This window comes from Excalfactoria chinensis, chromosome 2 (genome assembly GCF_039878825.1).
Source record: "Excalfactoria chinensis isolate bCotChi1 chromosome 2, bCotChi1.hap2, whole genome shotgun sequence".
NCBI lineage: Eukaryota > Metazoa > Chordata > Aves > Galliformes > Phasianidae > Excalfactoria > Excalfactoria chinensis.
Genome location: NC_092826.1, coordinates 36,654,938 through 36,678,715, shown reverse-complemented (window position 1 = coordinate 36,678,715; position 23,778 = coordinate 36,654,938). Strand labels below are relative to the sequence as shown.

General features: G+C 40.9%; 2 protein-coding genes across 4 annotated transcripts in view; one reads left to right on the top strand and one right to left on the bottom strand.

Moving 5' to 3' along the window:
• XKR4 (XK related 4) overlaps positions 1-18,185 on the top strand; it is a 234,554-nt gene extending 216,369 nt beyond the window's left edge. Inside the window, exons 3-5 of one of the 3 annotated variants that reach the window (XR_011902793.1) lie at positions 1,463-3,624; positions 4,232-4,322; positions 5,957-18,185. Coding sequence is in view for 1 of the 3 variants with exons in the window: in XM_072328202.1 (XP_072184303.1) it covers positions 1,463-2,409 (947 nt within the window). In the remaining 2 variants the exon portion in view is untranslated. Of the gene's footprint in view, positions 1-1,462 lie in introns of all 3 variants that reach the window. The other 2 variants (XR_011902792.1, XM_072328202.1) reach the window with 2 other exon arrangements.
• Positions 16,788-23,778, bottom strand: part of LOC140247967 (DGAT1/2-independent enzyme synthesizing storage lipids) — a 31,315-nt gene continuing 24,324 nt past the window's right edge. Inside the window, exon 8 of the mRNA XM_072328203.1 lies at positions 16,788-22,181. The gene's annotated coding sequence lies outside the window, so the exon portion shown is untranslated. The remainder of the gene's footprint in view (positions 22,182-23,778) is intronic.

Below are 23,778 nucleotides of genomic sequence, written 5' to 3'. Positions count from 1 at the left end.
TTCTTCCTTTCAGCTTCATTTTCTTCAATAACTTACTCAAAGTTAAGAAACTGTTTAGATATTGAATAAGTTGAAATGCTATTATCTTCCTGTGCTCTATGACTCCGTTCATTACCTTCATGTAAAATTTGCTCAGTTGATCAGTTTTAAGTGTAAAAGGTTTAATAGATTTTTCCTGTGCACGCAGCATATTTATAGAAATTGTATTTGAATAATAAATACAGTGCAAAAGCAGGGTTTCTGCCTTTCAATTGAATTCCCATTTCCATCCAAAGCAGATTGATAAGAGTCATAAGTAAATAAAAATTAATCATCAAGAAGAGAAAAATCATAATTTATTTCTAACAGAATGCTCTGTAAGTGTTAAAATATTCAAATAACTATTTTAAAATATATCACCGCTTAAATGGGAATGTAAGGTATCTGTCTGATAGTGAATGGAAGTAGCAGATGAGTTTAAAAATGTGATTCAACTGCAAAGCAACTTCTTTAAGTTTTTCTTTCCGGGAGAAGTCAAATTCACTTCAGATAAAATGAACGATACCCACCTGAAATAAGTGTTGAAAGGTTTGAGTGAATGAGAATTATTTTCACAAAAATAATCTAACATAATTTTGTATTGTACTTTTTAATGAAAAATACTTGATATGTACTTCAGAAATGCCATCACTTAGGGCTTTCTGCATAGGCAGTTCTGTGTTGTATGCGATATGTATAAGGCTCCACAAAAATTTATTCATAACTGTCTGTTAACTATATCTATAATCAAAAATTTAATTCCATAGAAAATTCCAGCATTTCTAAAATTAAACCTCTAATTGAAACAAAATGAAGTTTTGATATTTTCTACCTGTTAACATTCTGTTACAATGTGGTGGGATTATCAAAATGGGTGCCCTTTTTTCCCCCAAGCAAGAGTAAGGCAGTTAAATTTCGATATGCAGGAGTTTAATTTCATTCAAAAATTGGGATATATTCTCACATTTTTATGGATTTAGTAAACTGCATGTGAGAATGTAATTTGAAAGTGATTTGTAGTTAGTTAGAAAGGCTTGCTTGCTTTTTATTGAACTTATTTAATGACTTATCGAAATCAGAAAAATCATATTCTTTAATACAATAACCAGAGTAGATCCAGCTAAATCACACAGATGGCAGAGACACCTATTCCTGTATTCCTTTAAGCTGTGAATGACTGAATTGGTTTCAAACGTAGAAGTCCCTCAGAGCATAGTTTATTAGCCACTCTTGTTTGTGTGTATCTAACATTCAGTGTGATTGTAATGGCTGCAAAATCTCTTCTATAGAAGTCCATTTCTCTTTACTGCCTGAGATAAAGGTGAAGAAAGAGATTTTACTATCCAAATGGTGGAGTGCATTTAAAGCAGCAAGGATCTCACCAGTTTCAACGAAGCACTGATATCCCAGTTATACCCTAACAGCATCTCCTGTTTTTTCCTAGGTCTTACTGCTGCAGCATCTCTCGTATCCCTAGCTTGGGCTCTGGCTTCCTACCAGAAGGCCCTCCGTGACTCCCGTGATGACAAGAAACCCATCAGTTATATGGCTGTTATAATCCAGTTTTGCTGGCATTTCTTCACCATTGCAGCAAGGGTCATTACTTTTGCTCTCTTTGCCTCGGTTTTCCAACTGTACTTTGGGATCTTCATCGTGCTCCACTGGTGCATCATGACCTTCTGGATCGTCCACTGCGAGACAGAGTTTTGCATCACCAAATGGGAGGAGATAGTTTTTGACATGGTTGTTGGAATAATCTATATCTTCAGCTGGTTCAATGTCAAGGAAGGAAGGACACGCTGTAGGCTTTTCATTTACTATTTTGTGATCCTTTTGGAAAACACCGCCTTGAGTGCTCTCTGGTATCTCTACAAGGCCCCACCAATCTCCGATGCATTTGCCATACCAGCACTGTGCGTGGTGTTCAGCAGCTTTTTAACAGGCATTGTTTTTATGCTGATGTACTATGCCTTCTTTCATCCCAACGGACCAAGGTTTGGGCAGTCGCCAAGCTGTGCTTGTGAGGACCCTGCAGCTGCCTTTACCCTACCCACAGAAGTGGCAACGAACACTCTTCGGTCCATCTCCAACAACCGGAGTGTGACGAGTGAACGGGATCAAAAATTCGCAGAGCGGGACGGGTGTGTGCCTGTATTCCAGGTGAGGCCCACTGCTCCGTCCACACCTTCATCCCGACCCCCCCGGATCGAGGAGTCGGTCATTAAAATCGATCTGTTCAGGAACAGGTACCCAGCCTGGGAGAGACACGTGTTGGACAGGAGCCTGAGGAAGGCAATTCTAGCGTTTGAATGTTCCCCTGCTCCTCCACGGCTACAGTATAAAGATGATGCCCTCATCCAGGAACGCTTGGAATATGAAACCACATTATAAACAAAGCAAAACACAGCTTGGAGAAGCTCTGGCATTACAGTCCAAGTTAAGGATTGATGGGAGGGCTGTAGGAATAACTAAACTGTGTACTACCATTAGAGCAGCAAGCTGTAGTGTTCTTAGTCTGGCTACCATCATGATTATCATTTGATCCACTGTGTGCAGTCTGTCTGCAGGACACTGGTACAGCAACATCACCCGAAAGCCTCAAAAAATAAACAAAAACCCACAACCATCCCACACATACTGATCAGTTACTGGGAAAACTCACCCATGACTCCTTGCTGCTATGAAACTCGAACTGCGTGGTACTAACAAGCAAACCAACAGGGGGGTTTCTGACCAGAGCTTTCAACTTTAGCCAGTAGTGCATTTTATTTTAGAAATGAATGATTGATATTTGCATAATCAATGGTGAAAACAAGCAAAGAAAAATCCTCTCAAAAATATCAAAACTGTAGCACACAATGTTGCCATTATTAAAAGTGGTTTCTGGGGGAAAATAGGAGCATAGTAGTCTTCAACATCCCATAAATAGATCATTCAGGTTAGACAAGGTTTGCAAACTAGTTCTTAATTAAAAAGATACATCATCATGTTAGTGAGGTTATAAACGGAAAACAACTCTGATTACATAGCTCACAAACATTGACACTGTTTGTTTCCTGTGGAATTTCAGTCTTTTTAAATGCAATTTAAGTCCTTTATGTTGCTTTCAACAGAAATCCTATGCAGCTCACTTCTGGTTTTCAGGAGAAATAAGGAGCTCCAGCACGTAGTGATGTAAATTAAATGATAATCATGATTCAGTGTTCAATTTGCAAAAAATATATATATATGTATGTAAAAGAACAGGGAAGTATAGTTTTCATATTCTAAAGTTTTTTGGAGGACCCCATTGAGATATTTCAGAAGGAACTACAAGGAGATGAACGCGCTGAAACTTCTCTCTGTTTCAGAACTGGGAATGCATGATTCAGTGTGTGAATGTATGCAGGGGTGACAAGAGACTATGACATGCCATACCCTTCTAGTGCCAAACATTGTGTAACTGCAAGATTGATGTTGCCCAAGGGACAGATCACGAGTGGCATGAACCCTACAAGACCAAGAAGCAGGAAAGACCAATCCAGTTCTCAACGTGTCAAGACAGCTCTGATTTTTCCCACCCATGGTGAAAGTGATGTCATTTAAAGGCTTTCAGTCACCTCTTTAGTAAGTATATTCAGTGAAGTGTGATATAACCAAGCTGTGTGGAAGACCCTCTTCTGCCTGTTCAGAACTTGTTCCAGATATATCTAAAAATTACACTGTAATACAGAGTGCTTTTGCTACAAGCTTTTGGGTTTGAAATACCTCCCTAAATCTAGTCAACGGTATCCTTCTTTATGTTAAAAGTATCCCCTGATGGTGCTTTCAGATGCATTAAAGGTGCAAGTCAAAATTTGATAGTATTTTTTTTAAAGCTGGTGCAGAGTGAAAAACTCATGGATTATTTCAATATTTTTGTAAAGCAAAAAAAATGGTATAAAAAAGTTACTTTTTATAAACCTCAAATCTTTTAATACATTTCATTCTCTTTATAGCTTAGATTTTAAGAATTGGTCCATGGATTTTATCATCTAGATTCTGCAGGTTGATACAAACCTGGTTTTCACACATTATGGATTTCTTTTGCAGTGTAATGCAATATGAAAGCCTACATGGGTACTTTTAGAATACACCATAAACTGCGGATCCTGCTTCAAGTATAAGCGGTTTGTAAAGAGACCAAGCAGTTCCATAAGAAACAATTTGCTAAAACTATTTCCATCCGTTCTAGGAGAGTGAAGCAGAACTGAAGAGTTACTTTTTTAAATGGCATTGTTAGGATGGAGAAGACCTGATGATTGGTATTTTAATCTTCATGTCAGGTATATTCATTGTAGTCACTGCTGTATATGCTGCTGGGTAAATTTCAGTCTTTCCTGTTATTAATATTTGTACTATGAAATGGCAGAGGTTACATGCCTTTGTTTGTTTGTATGCGTTCAATTAGCCATTTTTAACGTTGACTTTTTTTATTAGAGAAATGTTCAATATCTGTTGATCTTTGATGGGGCAAGTTCCTCAAAACAAAATATCTATCTGTGAAAGTGCAGGAACCTGCAAGCCAGAAGGAATTTTGCACAGGTCAGAAAACACCCGTGCTTGAATGGTTTCTTAGGTGTTTTCAAATTAAGCAGTGGCCAGCTGCCTCGATAATCGTTTTTAAATAAAAAAGTTCTTTGATAGTCCAAACCCAAAGCTTTGTAGAAAGTGATTGCCCTTCCCTCCATGCAGACATAGATGATGATAAAGAGAAGATCTCTCATGTTTTGTCAAAAAAAATATACCACTATAAGACCTGCTAAAAGGAATTTGGGGACAAAGTCCTTTGGATGAATTCAGTAGAGCCTTTGCTACAGAATCCAATGTTTGGTGTCAAAAGGAAATTTGCCTTTACAAACAAGTGTAAGCTTTGTAATCCAAGATGTGAGGATTTCTTTCTGAAACCATTCTGTATGTTTGGTGCTTCTTCAGTAACTCAGAAATGTTAGTGTGAGTGGGGCACAGCGGGCAATGCTCCCTGTTCACGTGGGCTCTCCTGGGAAGAGAGACAACATCAGCAGACCTGGTCCTCTTTTGATGGCCTTCTCATACCACATCACTCTTCCTTGGAGCTGTGAGCCCTTCGGTCAGGGCTGACAGTGCTGAAGAAGCAGTGCAGAGCGCAAAAGGTTATGGCCTGGAGCAGTGCTTGCATTGCAAGGTTTCAGAAGAAGGCAAGCAGTGGGTATGTTTGATTTTCCCTCCGGTTTTGGAAGAAAGGATGCAGAAGTGTTATTTTTACATTGTTAGTATCAACCAGTTAATTCCCTTACCCTCCCATCATTTTTAGTATGTTTTTAGTAGAGCTTGTAAATTCATTTCAAGCAAACTATTGCAGGTTCTGAGTGCACAGTGCCGTATTTGATACTACGTACACACAGAGGCAGTATGCGTACTCCACTGCCTTCTGAATTCAGGCTGGGTGTTTCAGGAATAAGGGGAAGTAATTTTATTCTGAATCAAAATCTGTTCTCCACAATCCTGCTCTGTTATGTTTGTAACATCAGTGATACCTGCACTGAGAACAGGACAGCTATTGAAGCTTTAATGCTCAGATGACTACATGAACAGTTTTATTAGTCTGCTTTGCTGTGAACAGTCACCATAAAAGCTGTAAGAGAATTTTTTATACAACTTGTCAAAATTAAATATAGTCCACATTTAAATCTCGTGATGGCCTTACGGACAGTAAATAATCAATATGCACTATTCTTTTTCATGCAAACTGTTTTAAGGTCTATCAATAAAGTTCAATGAAGACAGCAATAGCAAAAAAATAAATAAAAAATAAAAATTAAAATTTAAAAAAAAAAATCCAGAAAAGTGTAAAAAAAATAAAAAATCTTCTGCTTTTAAAATACTGAAAATATATGTACATATATAAAAAAAAAATCAGGTCTTTTAAATTCTATTGCAGAATAACAGGAAAATAAAAACATTCATAATTACATTCTGGGGAAGAAAGTGATCAGTTCTCTTTACTAGAAGGAAGTGTCATGTAAACGTTGTCCTGAGGAACCAAACAAATTTACCAGCAAATTTCAAGGTAACTTATCTTGGTCTTAAAACTTTGAGAGCTGTGGGTTTGTGTGCTACAGAAAAGGCAATTTAAGTAGTAATCACTGCTCTAAAGGAAAAGAATGCATATCCATGTTCATTCAAAAAATGTAAGAAAATGTAAGATAAACTTTTTGTCTTATTTTTAAAGAAGTGTTATTTACTCTACAGTAAGATAGTCTTATAAGAATATTTGAACAACGTGCAATACTTTTTTTTTTTTTTTCTAAAGTAAAAATCATTTCCAGTTCTCTTTGTGTCAGCTAAAATATGCTTCTTGTGTTAGAGCAGTGTTTCTGTGCTTGGGTTATTTGGGCTTGGCGGTATATAAATACTGTTTTCATTGACAAATTAACAAAGTTTATATTAATTTATGTAGCACTGAGGTTAGGGAAAATATTCCTTCCAAACAGAAATGCTAGACTTTAGCTGTCTGATTTTGTAAACTTTTAGGAAGAGGAAGAAAATCTAAAAATTTTTGGAGTTGCAATTTTTAATACACGGTGAATATCAAATTAACCCATTTTTTAAAAGATGTATGGTAATCTCATCAACATACCATGAGCAATTCATGAGTAGTATTAAAAGCTTGTCTGGTGCTATCTTTGGAAAGGGACTCCCACTCTACCTAAAAGCCAACATATCCCTTTACTTTTGATTGGCCTGCAGGTATTCACAACTAGCCTGCTGTATAACCCTTCATCCAGTAATGAAAATTATTTGTGAACTGAACATCCAATTCCATAAAAGCCTTAAAAATGGCATCGTACTCAGTTTTAGTTTCTGACAGTGACCCAGCTCCCAAAGCCACCATCCTTTCTCCGCTCAGCCCATGACATCACACAGCCCAGAGCTGCTGAGATGCTGTGGTTTACTCTCCACCCCCTGCACTGCCTGCATAATGCCAAGGAAAAGCCCCTGGCTGAGTGCCGGGGTCCTACTGCTGCCTCTCTTGCTCCTGTGCATGGTGGAAGTGGAGTGAATCACATTTGTGCATCCAGCTAAATAGGCTTTTTTTTAGGTTGAGTTCATACCAGGGTGCGTAGTAAAAATAATCACAACTTGTGTCCTCGAATTTACAAGCTCAACACTAATGACTAGTTCTGCAGCGTAACAATGCCTAATGTGGGAAGAATTGTCTAAACAGACAATAAGCCATTTAATTTTGCTAATTGTAGCAATTAGGCTAGCTCTCATGAAGGCCGTGCTCTCAGCAGAAAGCCAAATGGAGCAGTGGCACACAGCCATTTACATGGCAGGGACATTACGCTGTGAAGCCCTCCCTTGACTGTTTCTAGAGCTAGGTCATTTCATTACAACGTTGAATCCATTCCTCTTCATTCTGATAAAACAGATAAAGTACAAAATGATTACAGATCTATGAATTTAAAAAAAAAAAAAAAAAAAAAAAAAAAAAAAAAAAAAAGGAAAAGGAAAGAAAAAAAGAAAGAAAAAAAGCAGTAGATTACTGCAATTAACCGATAGTGATTTTCTGAGACACGTTTATCCATCCTTTTCACTTGGCTGCAGATTACTGAGTGATCTGCATCCAAGAGGATTTCTCACCTCTGATATTATCTCTCATTACAGGAGAGATGGAGATGACCTCACAAATCCCTGCTTGCACCAGGTTAGAGAAATGTGTCACTGGTTCACGGATCGCTGTCAAAGCTCTTTTAGCATGTGAGCAGTCCATTGGGATTGTTTGTAATCTTGCTTTACCACAGTGGCCTCACTGCAGGTGTTTGGTAGGATTTCTTCACAAAAACCTTGAGTGAATAATTTCATGTACTCAGAGCATAGTGCTGCCATAGCATGAATCAGATCATTGTTTTCTCCCTTAGCTAAAACATTCATTAATATATCCGTTTTGACCTAGTTGCCATTTTGTGATTATTTTAAAAATACTTAGAAAAATGTCTATGAAACCCCACTTGTTTCCAGTGATCCCTATACAAACCCACTGCTGACCAGTACCTTCACTAAAAGAAGCCTTTCGCAAACACAGCTTGGTTCCAGCACTTACATTCTGTTCTGAACTCTTTGCATCTAATTCTGATGCAGAGAGTCATATATACTCATTAGTAAGCCGCGTCCCTCCTCTGAATCCTGCAGCAGAAAGTACCGATAAGCGAGATGCAGGAAAAAGGCCTCTTCAGCACATTTAGGCAGCAATTTGCATGAGTTAGACATGGTAGAGAGAGAAGCTTGCCTATGATTACAATGGAGCTATAGATGCTGTATGAATTGATAGACGTTTCCAATTAATTGTGAAATAAGTGGCCAGCTAATACTGAGATCAAATCTAAAACTCTACATGCAAAGCATTGTAAGAAAAGGCAACAAAACACTTTGAAACCAACTCAAAACTCTCATTTCCAGGAACAGCTGGAAAAAGCTTAAAAATTGAATGGATTTTTCCATGTAACAAGATGCTATAGTCATAGAAACATAGATACGACAGCTATGGATACAAACATTTTCTCTGTCTGTAGACTGCACTCTCATATTTCATGCATCTTTGGAAGCAGTTGCTTCTAGACCTCCCTTCTGAGTATGCTGTGGCCGCAGACATGCCAGCAGCTTTTCTACAAGTGGAATCAGTTCTTGTATAGGCGAGGCCACATGCTGTTCACCTCTAAGTGATTTCCCAACTGTAGAGAAGCTGCTTGTTGAATGTCTAGAAGAGCCCTTGCAGAGGCAGCATGTTGCCAAGGCAAGATGCAGGCTGAGTTGGGTGCCACAAGCCCACTGGGGCAGGGGCTGCATGTGGTACACCCATCCCTGCTCACCCTAGGTGCCAAAGAGCCTACCCAGAGGAGAACCACATGGAGTACACAGAGGGGTCAACAAGGTACACTGAGGGCCTCAGGCTAATGTTGTGATCTTCCAAGCTGCACAAGCCAGGAGCTCCTGCATATTTTTTATGTGGAAGGTCCAGGCACCCAACATTTTGTTCCTGGCCTTGGTCGGGAGTGCCTCAGTCTTCATAGCACAGAGCAGCACAACTCCTGTCTACGCCTGCCAAGATCCCCCAAGCTGGTATTCCTCTGCCCATCATACCTGAAGGGCAGCACCTCTGAGTGCTGTCAGATGGATCTTTGCATAGAAATACCCGTAACTGCTTCTCCTGCAGGAGACTTCTGACAAGCAGAGACCACAGAGAGAGCCAGGCTTAGTTCTCTCTTCAGCTAACAGTGATCCATATGTCTAGCAACTACCTCTCAGTGGAAGGCTATAGGGCTGCACAATACTGAGGAGAAGGGCATGCTCTCTCTCTCCTGTTTTGAGGCTGTTGTCACTTGTTGTGAAAGACTTCAAGGTTATGCTGTGCAGTGTAGATGTCTTTTTGATGCATTGTGACCCCTTAGTGAGGAGGGCTCTAAGGTTGCCACACATATCCAGTGCTATTGCACGTGTGCAGACAGAGTAATGTCTACAGGAAAAATCTGGGGCAGATGCAAAACCAACCAGACCAAAAGCTGTATGAACATGCTTAGCACTGTGACAAGCCTGAATCTTTGCACACTGCCTTCAGCCCGGTGTGTTAGTGCAGTGTGCTACCCAGGCCACGTCCACTTGGTATGCTGTGAGAGCTCAGGCAGACTGCATGTGTGCACCAGAGCTGCACCATACAGCCATACCCACAGCTTTCTGAGCCCACGGTGCACTCTTTGTGTATACACTTAGTCCTGAGATTCTATTAGGATTTAATCTTATAGTTCATTTAAATTCTATAACTAAAGAAAAAGCATCAGGAGTGTCATCATCATTAAGGGCAATCAAGTGATAACTGCAGAAGGAAAACCACATTATTGGAAAACACATTCCAGTCATTACTGGAGACAGCTTTGAGATGCATTGTGTCAGTAACTTAATGAAAAGTTGTGGAAGAAAAATGTTTAATGCTACATTTCATTAATCATGGTTAGTTGAGGGGGGGAAAAAAATCATATAGGCAAACAGCAAAGGGATTAGTTCACCCTTTGTCTCATTGAGTGTTGGCTGTATTCGTTTCACTGAATATCAGTGTTATTAATGTCAGTAGCTTATATTGGAAATAACCTCTAATACATCAGCTGGTTTACCTGACATTTGACTGAAGAACACAAAGGGAGTGTTTGTTGGCCAGCACGCGTGCAGTTGTCTGATACATGCTGTCAGAAATGAGGTTTTGATAATTCATGTATTATATCCTGATGATAAATTTCAAACAAGTGTATGTGAAGATGAAGCTACCTCTGCCAATTTAAAAGTCCCGTGACTATACAGGAGCTATTTCTGACATTTGAATTACTATTGCTTTTCTGAGTCTGCATTCTGCATTATTATCTGTGCATCCCAGATCGTTTCTTAGCAAATGTTTGATATGAACTATTTTTAAACTGTGTAAAGCTGAGGAAAAGACTATGAGCCGGTTAACTGAAAGCTTTTGTTTTCAATTATGTGATACACTTCTTCTTAAGCTTTAAAAAGCTGTAAAGTCCCAGTTCTGCAAACTGCTTGCTAAAAACAAGAACGGTTCAACAGCCTTCATGACAACCTTGGCTGTGCTGCTGTTCAGGTGTAAGACAGAGTTTGTGACCCAGCCACCGTACAGCATTCAGCTCTGCCTTTGGGAAATGTCCTAACTTTCCCACAGGATCTGCTTTATAAGACAGATGAAAACTAACCACCATGGTTGGCTCAGACAAGCTGAAAAGCAGCTCCCGACCCCTCACGGTGTCACTTCCACATCCATGTTTTGGAACACGGGAGCCCATGTTGTGGTGTGTCCCTGCGTGAGCACTGCAGGTTTGGCTGTCATTGATGGGGAAGGAAAAGTGGGGTGCTTCATGAGATGGCCATGTCAGTTCAGGCAGGGTTAGGTCTTCAGGCAGTGCTGTATGGACAATGACAAATCTTCTGTTATCAGCAGAAAGGGAAAGTGCTGCTATATGTAGTGTGCCAGCAGATTGTCTTGTATCTGGCTGCTATCGATTCCTTCTTTCTTTATTCCATTGGAACAACCTGGAACTTGTCAAGCTTTGCTCGGGTTGATTTGCAGCTAATTAATTCAACAGGCATTTTTAATCTTGCAAATTTGCGACTTGTAATACAGCAATCAGGCTCCCGCAAGCGAACATTAATCAGTGAGAGGGGGCATAAAAGCGCTGCTAGCTGCACTCAGCGCAGTGACTGCCTGCAGAGTGGAGAAACTATATTCTTCCTTGCTTTTAGCTTACAGGTGGATTTTAGCTTCATTGATGGGAATCAGAAGGGGGAAAAAATGGCATGTTTGCCCAGGGTGTACATGTCCATGAATCAACCACTGATCAGTGTGTATTTTTTACTATGGAAGTGCACCCACTGGTACCCACAGTAGGGAGGCCAGAGACCAAAAACTCTTGAAAACTGGGAAGTAAAGGATTCCTCTGGGCAGGATTAAGAGGGTTTGTGAAACACTGTGGAAATCTGCCCCAGTTGTTTCAGCGAATAAGGGGAGAAGAGTCTTATGAGGAAAAAAAACCACACACAACCTTAATGCCAATGCAGTATTTGTGGTGCAGTGACTGTCTTTGCAACTAAAGATATCAACTGAGAACATTCTAGATCTGTTATGAGCTCACTGGAACATAGAGGGAGACAGCGTAAGCCACTTCATAGATATACCTGCATTGCTATTGGCAGTTGTTTATTAGCAATAAGATACAAAGATGTCTCAAACTAGAGCATACAAGACAAGGATTTGGTTTGACTGTTGTGTCAATGATTGTTAAATCTAGAAATTGTAGCTCTTTGTAATAGCTTGTATGGAAAAAAAAATAAATAAATGACTTTTTAATGCATATTTTAATTTACAGAGGCTAAACCTCAGATGGCTTCCACAAAAACATGTCACTTAAATTAGGCTTATAAAGTGGGTTTTTCTTTATAGGGAATAGGAGAGGCTTTGTGTTGTTCAAGTGCTTTATGTGCTTTTTCATGCTCTTAGTTTCTCATGAAGTACACATGAGAATAAGCAAATAGTGGATGCACAAGTTCATCTTCCCTTAGTGCAGGTAGTCCTTGCTCATCTACACATCAGGAGCATGTACATGCGGCAGAGAGGTGATCACCTGTAAATCAGCTGAAAATAAAAATGGAGATCAGTGGATGATGTAGGAAAAACCTTATTACAATTAGGGAACAGGTGTGAATCCATGGGGCAGATGAGCCCTCATGGTATTTCTTCATGCTCAGGTATTCATCACTCAGCTCCTTGTGCACATCACCCCTGAAGGACTTTTAATCTTATCATAAGTTGTCAATTTTTGCTTCTTTAGAAGTGGGAACAGTAACACCCCGACTTGCAGTGGAAATCACTGTGGAGGTGCCCATAACCTTCATACATGATCTGGAAGTGTAGCACATTGTAGCAGTTGTGTTTTCTTCAAACATTCACTCAGACAAGTTTGCAGGATGCATTAAACACTGTTACGATTTTATTCCTTGCTTCCATTTCCTTCCTGCTCTTAGGAGTGTCAGTGTAATCCCCGCTGCTGAGAGAAGATATGCCCATAACAACCTGGTAGTGAGTATTACAGAATCATAGAATCACAGAATTGCTCGGGTTGGAAGGGACCTTAAAAGATCATCCCAACCTTCATGGGCAGGGCTGCCACCCAACAGTTCAGGCTGCCCAGGGCCCCCTCCAACCTGGCTCTGGATATCTGCAGGGATGGGGCATCTACATATCCTTTGTTTTGGAGATGCTGGCAGAACAGCCACTAAACTGGGATCCTCTGAATCAGCAGCCACAGTTCCCCTCGCAAGTTCAGTTCTTTAACTGAACTGCAGTTCCTTTAAATCAATTCCCACTTATTCTCAAAGGCAGAAACACTTCTGCATAATTTGTTCTACACAATGGGACAGACATTTTGCTATCTATTCTTTGAGTTGTGCGTTATTCTAGCAAGTGAGCATCATTGCATTTTCCTGCAAGTACCCTTCCATGTATAAGGCTGTCTCACCAGTGAAAGCTGGCTCTGCTCTCATTACCACGCTGGCTTACCTGCATGCTTACACAAATGCCAACTTAACAATCATTATTTGTCATGCTGCAGGTCCATGCCAAACCCAGTATGACTTCTGGATTTGACCCAGGGCATTAGCAAAAGGGAGAGTCATCTCACTGCAAGCACTGGACATGGAACCCACTGAGATGCAATAAACACAGTTCCTTATCATGCTGATTTGACAGTAATTTTGCAGGGTACATCTGTGCTTTAGAACTTTGTTCATCTTTCTGCAGTCTTCTTTTTATTATTATTAAATATATACATACACATATGAAGCAACAGCAAAAAGCCACACACACACAAATCCAAGCAAACTTTCATTGTTCTTCTTCATTGTACACTGTTCTTATGAAATCCGCTGTGTGAGGAGCGTGCTGGTTAATTCACATTGGAACAGCCCTTCCTCTATCCATTTTCCAAATGGATTCTGACAAAAACTATTCACAGTCAATCCAGTAGTAATTAAAATGAATATACTCTCCAGTCGTTATAGCAAAATGTACACTCAGATAAGGCTAGGTAATTTGCGCATCTTTCTTCCTTTCATTTCTTACAATGCACAACTCAAAGCTTCTTTTTTGGGTTGACCAGTGAATTTGATTGTTTGGGGAAAATGTGTCTGATTGAGAAATTTTGCCTGGTGAACACACTGATAAGTAACACTTTCACCAGCAGCACCCTGGAAAGGAGCACTTATTGTACTGAGATTTGCCTTGACTATAGGTATCTTATAATATTAAAGGGCTTGCCTGAAGGGTCTCCATAGCAATGGATGACTTTCTTTTGACTTTACTGAAGTCCAATAAGACCCAAGAGTAAGCAAGTGTCATTTTGCTATTAAATTTCACAATGCCTCTCTGGATGAAATTTATTTTTAAGGAATCTCTTTAGTCACTATTTTACAGCACACTTGAACTTTACTATCAAGTGAACTGCCAGTCATTGCGCATCCAACACTGATTAGGCAAAGGAAAATCTCTGGGGAAGGAACATCAGTCTTTGTGTTGAAAAAATAGTCCTCTGGAAATAATATAAAGCACTTCTAGGTCTTCCATTTCTGTGAGTCACTGAATGAGTCAAAGACACCTTCCTGGGTTCCAGAATATATTTAAATATCTGTCTAAATGTTCAGAAAACTTACGAAGATAGTAATAATATTTTAATATTTTCCATGAAAAAAAAAAATAAATAAAATACTTCAAGCTACACATTTCAATGTCAAGAAGAATGCATATCTCTATATAAACTCTAAGTCACTGGGCTTTGGGTCAGCAAGGGAAAAAATGGCAATATGAGGATGTGACATTTTCACCTAAACTCAGAAAGAGTTTCCTGGTGTCCCCATCATCCTGCTGCTCCAGCCTTCCTCAACAATTGCTTGTCACCATTTCACTGCTGAAACCCTTGAAGAAGGATCTAGGGTTTAGATCTTGACCAACCTCATCTCAGTCTTCAGTGCTAGGGCACAGAGAAGGGATGCAAGAACCTCAGAGATAGGTAGGGTCAGGCAGAGAAAGGTAGATCCTTTTATTCCAGTTTCTCTACTGGCACAGTTGAATGGGTGATGGGGGCAAGGGCTGCTTCTTCATGGGGCAGATACTGAATGCTGATACATGGGGATGGTGTTTGTATCCTGCTCTTTGGAAAGGAAAGGCAGCAAATAAAATTTAGGAAGCAGCGATGTTAGATACCCACAGTGCCAAAGCACTGAACCATCAAGATGTATTCCTAGCCCTTAGAGGTTGGTGCCAAGAATGGAAACAATTTTAGTAGCTGCTGCAATGCAGTCCTCAGAGATGCTGTCTGCAGCTTTCTGTCCTTTGCAAGTTGGTATGCGGAGGGAAAAACAAAGGATTGTAAAACATCTCTGCAGCTGTTTCAGAGGTGTGCCTTTTAGCATCTTTGGGTTTTATGAAGACCTGAAATATATTTCTCTCCTTTACAAAAAAAGTATTATTTTTTCATACATCGCATACAAAGTCATAAAGCCTCGGCTTCTCTGAGAAACTGAGATTCTCACAATTCCACTCCTTCCCATCTCCCCAAAGCCTAAAAAAGAGAAAGAAGAGAAGAGAAGAGAAGAGAAGAGAAGAGAAGAGAAGAGAAGAGAAGAGAAGAGAAGAGAAGAGAAGAGAAGAGAAGAGAAGAGAAGAGAAGAGAAGAGAAGAGAAGAGAAGAGAAGAGAAGAGAAGAGAAGAGAAGAGAAGAGAAGAGAAGAGAAGAGAAGAGAAGAGAAGAGAAGAAGAGAAGAGAAGAGAAGAGAAGAGAAGAGAAGAGAAGAGAAGAGAAGAAAAGAAAAGAAAAGAAAAGAAAAGAAAAGAAAAGAAAAGAAAAGAAAAGAAAAGAAAAGAAAAGAAAAGAAAAGAAAAGAAAAGAAAAGAAAAGAAAAGAAAAGAAAAGAAAAGAAAAGAAAAGAAAAGAAGAAGAATGAGCAGGAGACCCTGATGAACATTTTGGGGAATGCTGCAGTACCACACTGCCTCAAGAAATCTTGCACCTCCGTGTTCAAGTTTCCCACTTAGTTCAGTGGTAAAAGCAGAAAAAAAATGGCAAGCCCTGATGTGTAGGTTGTGCGAGGGTTACTGGCAATATGCAGCAGCTCTGCTCTGCCACTGTGGTTTGTAGGTTCAGCATCGGCGATTCCCCATTTTGGCCTGCCACAACTGAAGCTGGACAAAATGACACATCAATTTGAAAACCATAATCAAAATATGGGGAGCTTAGGAATGTAACATTAAGCAAAAAAAAAGTTTCAGCACTTCTTTGTTTAACGGATGGCAAATATTAAAGAAGGCACAAATATATTATTCTCTTAAGTTATGTGTAAACCATATGCACATGTTTCAGAAGTACAAAGCCTGTGTTTTCAGTCTAATCACAAAGAAAAATAATAATAAGAATAAAAATCAATAGGTTTTCAGTGGTCCCTAAGTACGACCTTTTAGAGTTGGGTGCCAAGTGCAGAACTCATGACCCCAAATTGCACGTACCAGTGGTGTTGCAGGGATCAGCAGTGGGGTCTGACAGCAGGGTGCAGAACAGCCAGCACAATGCACATTCAGAAACAAGATGAATTAGGTGGCCATTACTGAGGAGAGGAACATACCTCCAACTTTGCCATCTTCTAGAAGTACTCTTATTCATGAAACTCCTTTCCCGACCCTGAAGTCTCCTCTTGTGCTTGCATGTATAGATTTTGCATTTAGGTAGGAATTCCAGGCAGGATTTAGGGGGGAAGCTGGGCCTGCCCCTGTGCTAAGGCCAGAACTCCAGGCTCAAACCCCTCCTTATATCGAGTAGATTGAAGCCAACACTCCCTCAGGCAGTCTCCTGTCTGCAGGCATGGGACACAGTCCCTTTCGTCAGATGAGGAATGGCCACCATGCAGCTTGATGTGCAGCAGTGCTGGCTGAGGAAGGGGAGGTCTAGGAGATAGGGCTCTGTGCTGTGAGGTCCAAGAAGAGATAGGGCTCAGTGGTGCACAGAGACAGACACAGGAAAACACCAGGCATACCCCCAGCAAATCGAGTCCCCACGAGACACAGGCACGTGACCCATGGGCCTGTGACTCTCAGGTGGCCTCAGCAGAGGATGGGTGCATAGAAGGCCACTCAAGCTGAGGTGGTGGTGTCTTTGGGAACAGGCAGTTTTCAGGCCTTTCAGCAGCTGCAGTCCCAGAGGTAGACCAGATCTCAACACCTGATGAAAAGTAAATGACTTCCTAATGCTACAAAAAGCCTGTTAAAAAAAAAAAAAAAAGTGCACATACAGATAGATTCAAATACTTGAAATTCGAATTCCAATAGTGTATTCCGTGTTCATTCCTTTGTTATTACCACTAAAATCACTTCCTTCTTTTGTTCAGGAATCATGGAGTCTCCTGCTTAGCGTTAAGTTGTTGCATGATATAGAATCAATTCCAAATGGGTGGTTTTTTACTGTGTATGTCCTGGATTTAGTTTTTCAGTTATCTTTCGTAAATACATTTTACATCTAACTACCTCAGCTGCCTTTTGTTTTGTTTTGGCACATAAAAAGTCATGCACTTTCTATATTTGGGGATCGGGGCGGGGGGAGGGGAGTTCTTTCCATTTTGAATAACCAGGTTCAAAGCCATGTTGATCAATTTATAGAGGAGAACAAGAAGACAAAATTATTGACAGCAGTAGAACATACATTTTATTTTTAGGTTCCGTTGGGGTATAGTTTAACAAAAAAAAACCACCATAAGCTGCTTATTAATTTGCCTTAAAAAATGTGTGCTCTTTCCTATTCAAGTTGTGTTATTTAACTCTTATCTTGTACACAATTTATGTGACAACAACAAACGTAACAGTTGGCAGAAAAACAGCAAATTGAACCGAATGGACCAATAGTTTCTCAGTTCTCTGTTGTGAACTGTTGCATTATACACTGATTGTGCTAAAACAATTGTTACTGTGCTTATACTCCTTTGTCACCATTGCGGAAATAAAGATACGGAAGATCACATTTGTGTTTATGGAGCAGTGTAGATATCCCCCCAGTACAAGCACAGTGACTTGAGGTGAATGATAATCATTGCAGAACTCGTGCTTTGACTTGTAAACATTGTAAAAAATGTATTTGGTATTTTATTTGAAATGAAGAATCAAAATAGTTATTAAAAAAAAATAAAAAAATCTTCCTGTAAATATATATATTCCAACTCCATGTATACAAACATTCCTTTAGAGTTCAGATTGTGAAGAGTGTCTTTATCGGCTAGAGACTGCTGTCTCCCTGGCAGAGGTTACATGTGCTATAGTAAAGAACACAGTGTGTGAAGTATTTGATGTACTGCAGTACCATAGTTCTTTTGGTCTGTTAAGTAAGTTGCAATTTGTGATGAAATGAAATTGAAAGTAGTGCTTCATACTAACAAATTTCCTTGGTTACAACTTGATTTTTCTTGTAAAACTTAAAAGGAAAACTTGAAAATTTTATATATTTGGATTTTGTAGATTTTTTTTATTTTATTGCAACACAAGGTACCAAAATCATTAAATAAAGTACACTGTGGTCATTTTACCATGGCTCTAGAGTCATCTTTAAAAACTCTCGTAAAATGGTGGATCAGCATAAGATGTCATCTTTCACCATTATTACTAAACAAGACCAAATCTGGCCCTGCTTTGACAAAGAGTTGGCCTGATGATCTCCAGAGAGCCTTCCCACCACTGATTATTCTACAACACAGGCAATATCATCAAAGGAGCTCTGTGTTCAAGCTCAGGAGTGGCATGAGCAACTCCTAAGCCACTTCTGGCTGCTGTAAAAGATTTGACAGATTCCTATGGGATGTGGACAACTTTACCAGTGGTGTCACAGCAGGGACTCCGAGGAAGCCACCAGGCAGTTCACCCCAAGAGCAGCAGAGCAGGGTGCTCTGGGCACCCATGTTAGGGCCTTGAGTGATGTTTGGTAGGAAGGCCTCCCAAGAAGCTGCCCATGGAGCAGGTTCACACTCCTCAGCTGCACCCCTGGGGGTCTTCAGCCCTGTGGATGGCACAGACCCTGCTGCCAGGTGGTAAGGATGCTCCCTGGGAGAGGGGGAGATTTCTGGACTCTGTTCTCATGGCTCTTGAAGCATTTCAGCCACAAGGAATACCGAGTGAGGAGTGAAGAAACCCAGAACTCCTCCAGCACCTGAGACGGCTCACACAGAACAGGAGACAGTGCTCTGCTGTTTTCATCCTATCTTCTGTCTCCTGAAAGCATCACTACCTACCAAGCAGTGATCCTCATGCAATATAAGGCAAGGGAGTGACGGGCCTCACACAGCCTTGTCCTGAACACAGTAGCTAGGAGAAACTCCAGGGAAGAGGCAGCTTCCCTGATCTTCCTGTGTTCGAATCCCTTGGGGCTGAGGAGGGTTTATTTTCTTCTCCTCCTGCCTCTTGGTCAAGTGCTTTAATTATTAGATCATTACACAAGTTGTTCTGATTTTGGAAGCACCTCCAATGGTCTTAATACCCCTCAAGGACATCATTGCTACATTTGGGAATGTAATGCTACCCCAAGCAGCACCAGGAGTTTGTGCAAGGTAGGACAGTACCCAAATCCATCAGCCTTTCTGTCCCTTAGCCATGCCCCCACTTCTTAAATGCTTCTTCTTGGCCTATCTGAGGTGACCAAGAAAGGGAGACCAGGGAAAACAACCACATCAAGCACTAAATGATTACTGTGAATCCAGAGAGAGGAAATACTTATCTATCTACTGTCTACCTGGATAAAGATATACCACGGGTAACTGGACTTGCATTTGTTGACTACATATCCTGTAGTCTGGCTAAAGATAGAGCAGTTTGTTATTGCAGATTGGCAAAGTGCAATGGAAGGAGGAGCGCTCCAGCAACACAACTGGTAACTGCCCTATTTCACAAGTTATAAATCTTCAGTCTCTGTAACCCTGCAAATCCCCATCAAAGAAAGAGAGAAAGAGAGAAAGAAATTAACAAACAAACAAACAACACACAAAAAAAGAAACCACCAAAAACACCAGAAACACACTCAAATGACTTTCTTAACTGATCATGTGAATCAGGCACAGAAGACATCAAAGCCACAATCTTGAACACTGGGAAGTCATTTGATGACATCCCATAAGTTTATAATTGGTGAGGCAAAAGAACATTAAGTGGGTGCGTAGCTGCCATGGTGTGGGACTACATACATCGGGGTAAAAGGGACTGACTTATTTTTTAGGCAAATTATTGACCATTGATGCAAAAGCCTTCTCCAGGATGCTTTTAATGTAAGCTTTTGGCATGTGAAGAAGCAAAGCAGTTTCTTTTTAAGCTAAACAATGATAACAGACAGTTTAAACACATTCTTAGTAAAGGGAAAAAGTGGAGAAATTTTTACAGGCTGCTTGAACAGTGTTTATTGAGAGCACTTCTCACCTCTTCTGACTTAAAAAAGAGAGAGAGTGAGAGAGAGAGTGAAATTGCTATGGTTCCCATAGAAAAACATGCTGAGAAACAAAATAGAGAGACTTGGCAATAAAAGCCCCAAGTGCCTTGGCAAAATTATCCAAGTGTGTTTTTTCTCCTCCTTAGTTCATATGAGCAGTTAACATAGCTCATAAAGTACACAGAGACCTGTTTGTGTGAGAAGGAGCTGTATGTTCCTCCCACCACAATGGGAATCTTGGATAGGCCAACCAGAGATGGGCAGTTCTTCTGTTATAAAACACATTTCTTCACTAAATTCTGTGTTACAGAAGTGAGACAGGAAAGTAGGTGAGTCCTTATATTGTACAGCTCGTTTGTGGTGGCAGTGCTTCAGACCCACGGTCAGGCATATCGGCTCATGCATATCGTAGACTTCACATTTGTTCTTATGCACTCAGTGTCTCCCAGTTGGAAAGATTTCTCATTCATAGGAAGCTATATACAAATCTGAAGACTTATTCCTAGTGGGTCTTCCAGCAATCAAGCCATTTCTTTTCAGTCAGGTTCCAATTAAGTGCTGCGAGCATAAGCTGTACTGCCCTGAGCACACCAATAAGCACAGTAAGTGTTACCAACCATTGTGTTACAGCCATATGTGCTCACAGGACTTGCATTGTTAACCAAGCACATCAGCTCTGAGAGGGACATCAGTTCAACAGTGATGTCTCAAAACATGGAAGGATAAGCTTATGTGCTCTATTATTATAAACAAGGAAACTGAGCGAATGGATTATTACTGATAAGTGGACTCCTGCCATTCTTCTCCAAGCAATCTCAAAGTTTTACACAAGTTAACCTTAGATTGATTTTGAAATTGTGGTGTCTTTAAAGTTGATACAGATTGGAATTTGATCAATTTCACTGCCAAGAAAGTCTCAATAAAAAGGGGAAAGTCATCTGAGCACAGGCCTGGTGCCAAAAGCATCTGCCTTTCCTGTTGGTCGTCTCCACCTACTCCTGACTTAGACTGTCATTGAGGCTCTGGGCTCTCAACATGCTCAGCAGGGGTGCTCGTTTCCACCTGTAATCAGCAACAAAAAGTCACTGGGCAATGATGCCTGCAGGGAAAGAGTTGTTTAGCCTGAGCTTGCCCTAGCATCATTCTGGAAGGTGGTCAGGGCCTGCTGTTCCAGCGCTCTCAGATGGGACCCAGCAATGCTCAGCAGCTCTGAAAAATGCAGCCCTTGTTTTTCAGACTGAATACTCACAGTGTCTCAATGTTCAGTGGGATTAGAGCCTGCTTTCAGAAAAATAGGCTTTGACTGCTGCATCCGCCAGCTGCTTTTTCCCGAGGAGACAACTCACATCTCCCTGTAAAAGGTGTTGTCATGAGTGATGAGCTAATTCTGAAACCTGCTCTGAAGCAAATTCTACCAAATAAGTAATTCTGCTGTTCCCCTGATATCAGAGGCTGCCTAGAACACAGAGTCGATTTTCTCACTTCGCAGCACACCAGCTATTTCACAACTTGCAGTCACATGAGAGAAACAGGGAACATCTGGAAGCTCCTTCAGGTGGAGTGGGCAGCATTATGCAAAGCACACCTTCCTTATTGCACATTCGTTCCTACCTTTCTTTTTTTCTCAGATGATTTTGCAACTTTTCCAATAATTTCCCTCTAAGGCTTTCTCTTTTTGTTTGTTTGTTTGTTCATTTACTTTAAAGGCCTGTTTGGTATTTGTTTTTGTGCTTTCCTTTGGGGATCTGCTTTCGCTCGGGGCTGTGCTTGCCATCTGTTACATCTGAGTCTTCATTTCAAACGCTGTCACCTTCTCATGGTGATTCTGATTCCAGTTTTCCGTGCCAGCACAGCAGTGGGAGAGGAGCTCTGAGGTTACCTTGTGCCTATATGTGGCATTTGGCCAGAGGTCTCGTATCCTCAGGAGTGTCCTACCAATGTCCTGATAGCAGCAGGAAACTTGTCCACAGATCAGCTCCTCTGGCTGCTCTGAGTGTTCTAGTAGGTATCCTGTGTCACCATTTGCCTCCAGCTTCATCCCAGGGTCCATTGTGCTGACATACAAAGTCTTTGACTTTGATATGTCACTTCATCTAGCCCATATCGTTGTACCTAAAAAATGAAATAAAATACAGCATTTAAAAGTATATACTAAAAACGAGGAAACATCATGTGAGCAGCGCACACAGCACAGGGTTTACAGAGTGCGTAAGGGAAAAAGTTTAAGTTCAGCATTGTGATATGATGGAGGAGCAATGGGATGGTATGTCTCCTGCCAGAAGCTCTACTGCTCACCAAGGGGTTGCATGCCCCCGGTTTCTGTGATACTATCTTCTTCAACACCCTAACAGGACGGGATTTCATTGAAGTGGCGCATTAATCTAGCACATAAAGTAGTTCATCTTGCCTGTAGAACACCTTCTGCTGCTGTCCCATCAGCTACCCAGTTGCCTATGTGATGTCACCTGTGGCTTCTGCCCACCTGACAGTTTCTTGTGTCTCCTGCTGAGCACGTGGGCATTGGTGATGGTCTGCATTCATTGTCTGCTGTTCAACCCAATGGAAGTACATAAAGGCACGCTGTGCTGTGGGAACGTTTACCCATGATCTGAAGCAGTCCACACCAGTGTGTGCCTTGGTTTACGTGGTGAAATGGGCTGATGACCTAGCATGGCACACCCTGAGCTGTGGCTGAGAAGTCACTGCAATGTGTTTTCAGTCCAGTAGGTACTGGCAGAGCATACAAGTGGGACATAAGAAAATTGAACTTATTTTAATATTGTTTAGAATACAGATCTCACAAAACTCTTTCTTTAATTAACTTTTCTTGCATAGATAATTCATTTCACCAGCATTCTATGCCACAGGATGCTTCTTCCTGTGCACAGAGATAATGCGCTCCCTTTCTATTTCTGCCTGAAGCAGAACTGAAGTAGGAAGGGAAGTGTTCGGTAGCACTTTTATCCTTTGGAGTACTTTCTCTTCTGTGCACACAAGCAACATATTTTGAGATCACAGCTCTCCTATTTCCTAAGGGATGAAGAAGAAAAAAACAGGGCAGCCTTAGAGAAAAACAAAAAATCTTGGAAGAACATAAAAGCCTCGTGTTCATTACAGCTTGCCTTGAAGAATTCATCTGACATTTCTCTGAAACCTGAGTTATCAGAAGCAATAATTTGCTCTGCATTATCTACTATCTCGATTCAAAAGCAGTTCTGAAGAGGTGCCATTTGAATTCACACAGGAAGACAGATCTCTTGATAGATGATTTACTTGTTTACTTTACCAGGCACCTGCTGCAGCAGGAAGAGAGGAGCCTGTGGTTTCAAGAACTCTTGGTTACTTCTCTTACAACTGCCTGATTAGGGACAAATACACAAAGACACGGTGCCCAGAGGTGAAGTTGCAAGTGTCCAGGTCCAGTCATGCAGAAGGAGAAGGCAGAGCCAGGGAGGAGACATGCAGCCTGTCTGGCATGATGGGGAAAGTGAGAAATGGAGCTGGACACCACCAGCTGCTGCCTAAACATGGAGGGGCAGTGTGCTGTCTCCTGGTTCTTTTCCAGGCTCCAAATGTCCAGATTTAAGTTATTCTGCAACAAAGGCCCCTCCCATGCTGGCTTTTTCAATCCACATCAAGCTGTGTGAATAGCTTGCTCTCTGTGTGCCACTTTGCATTACTGCTGTTCTAACTGGTATGCAGCCCTGAC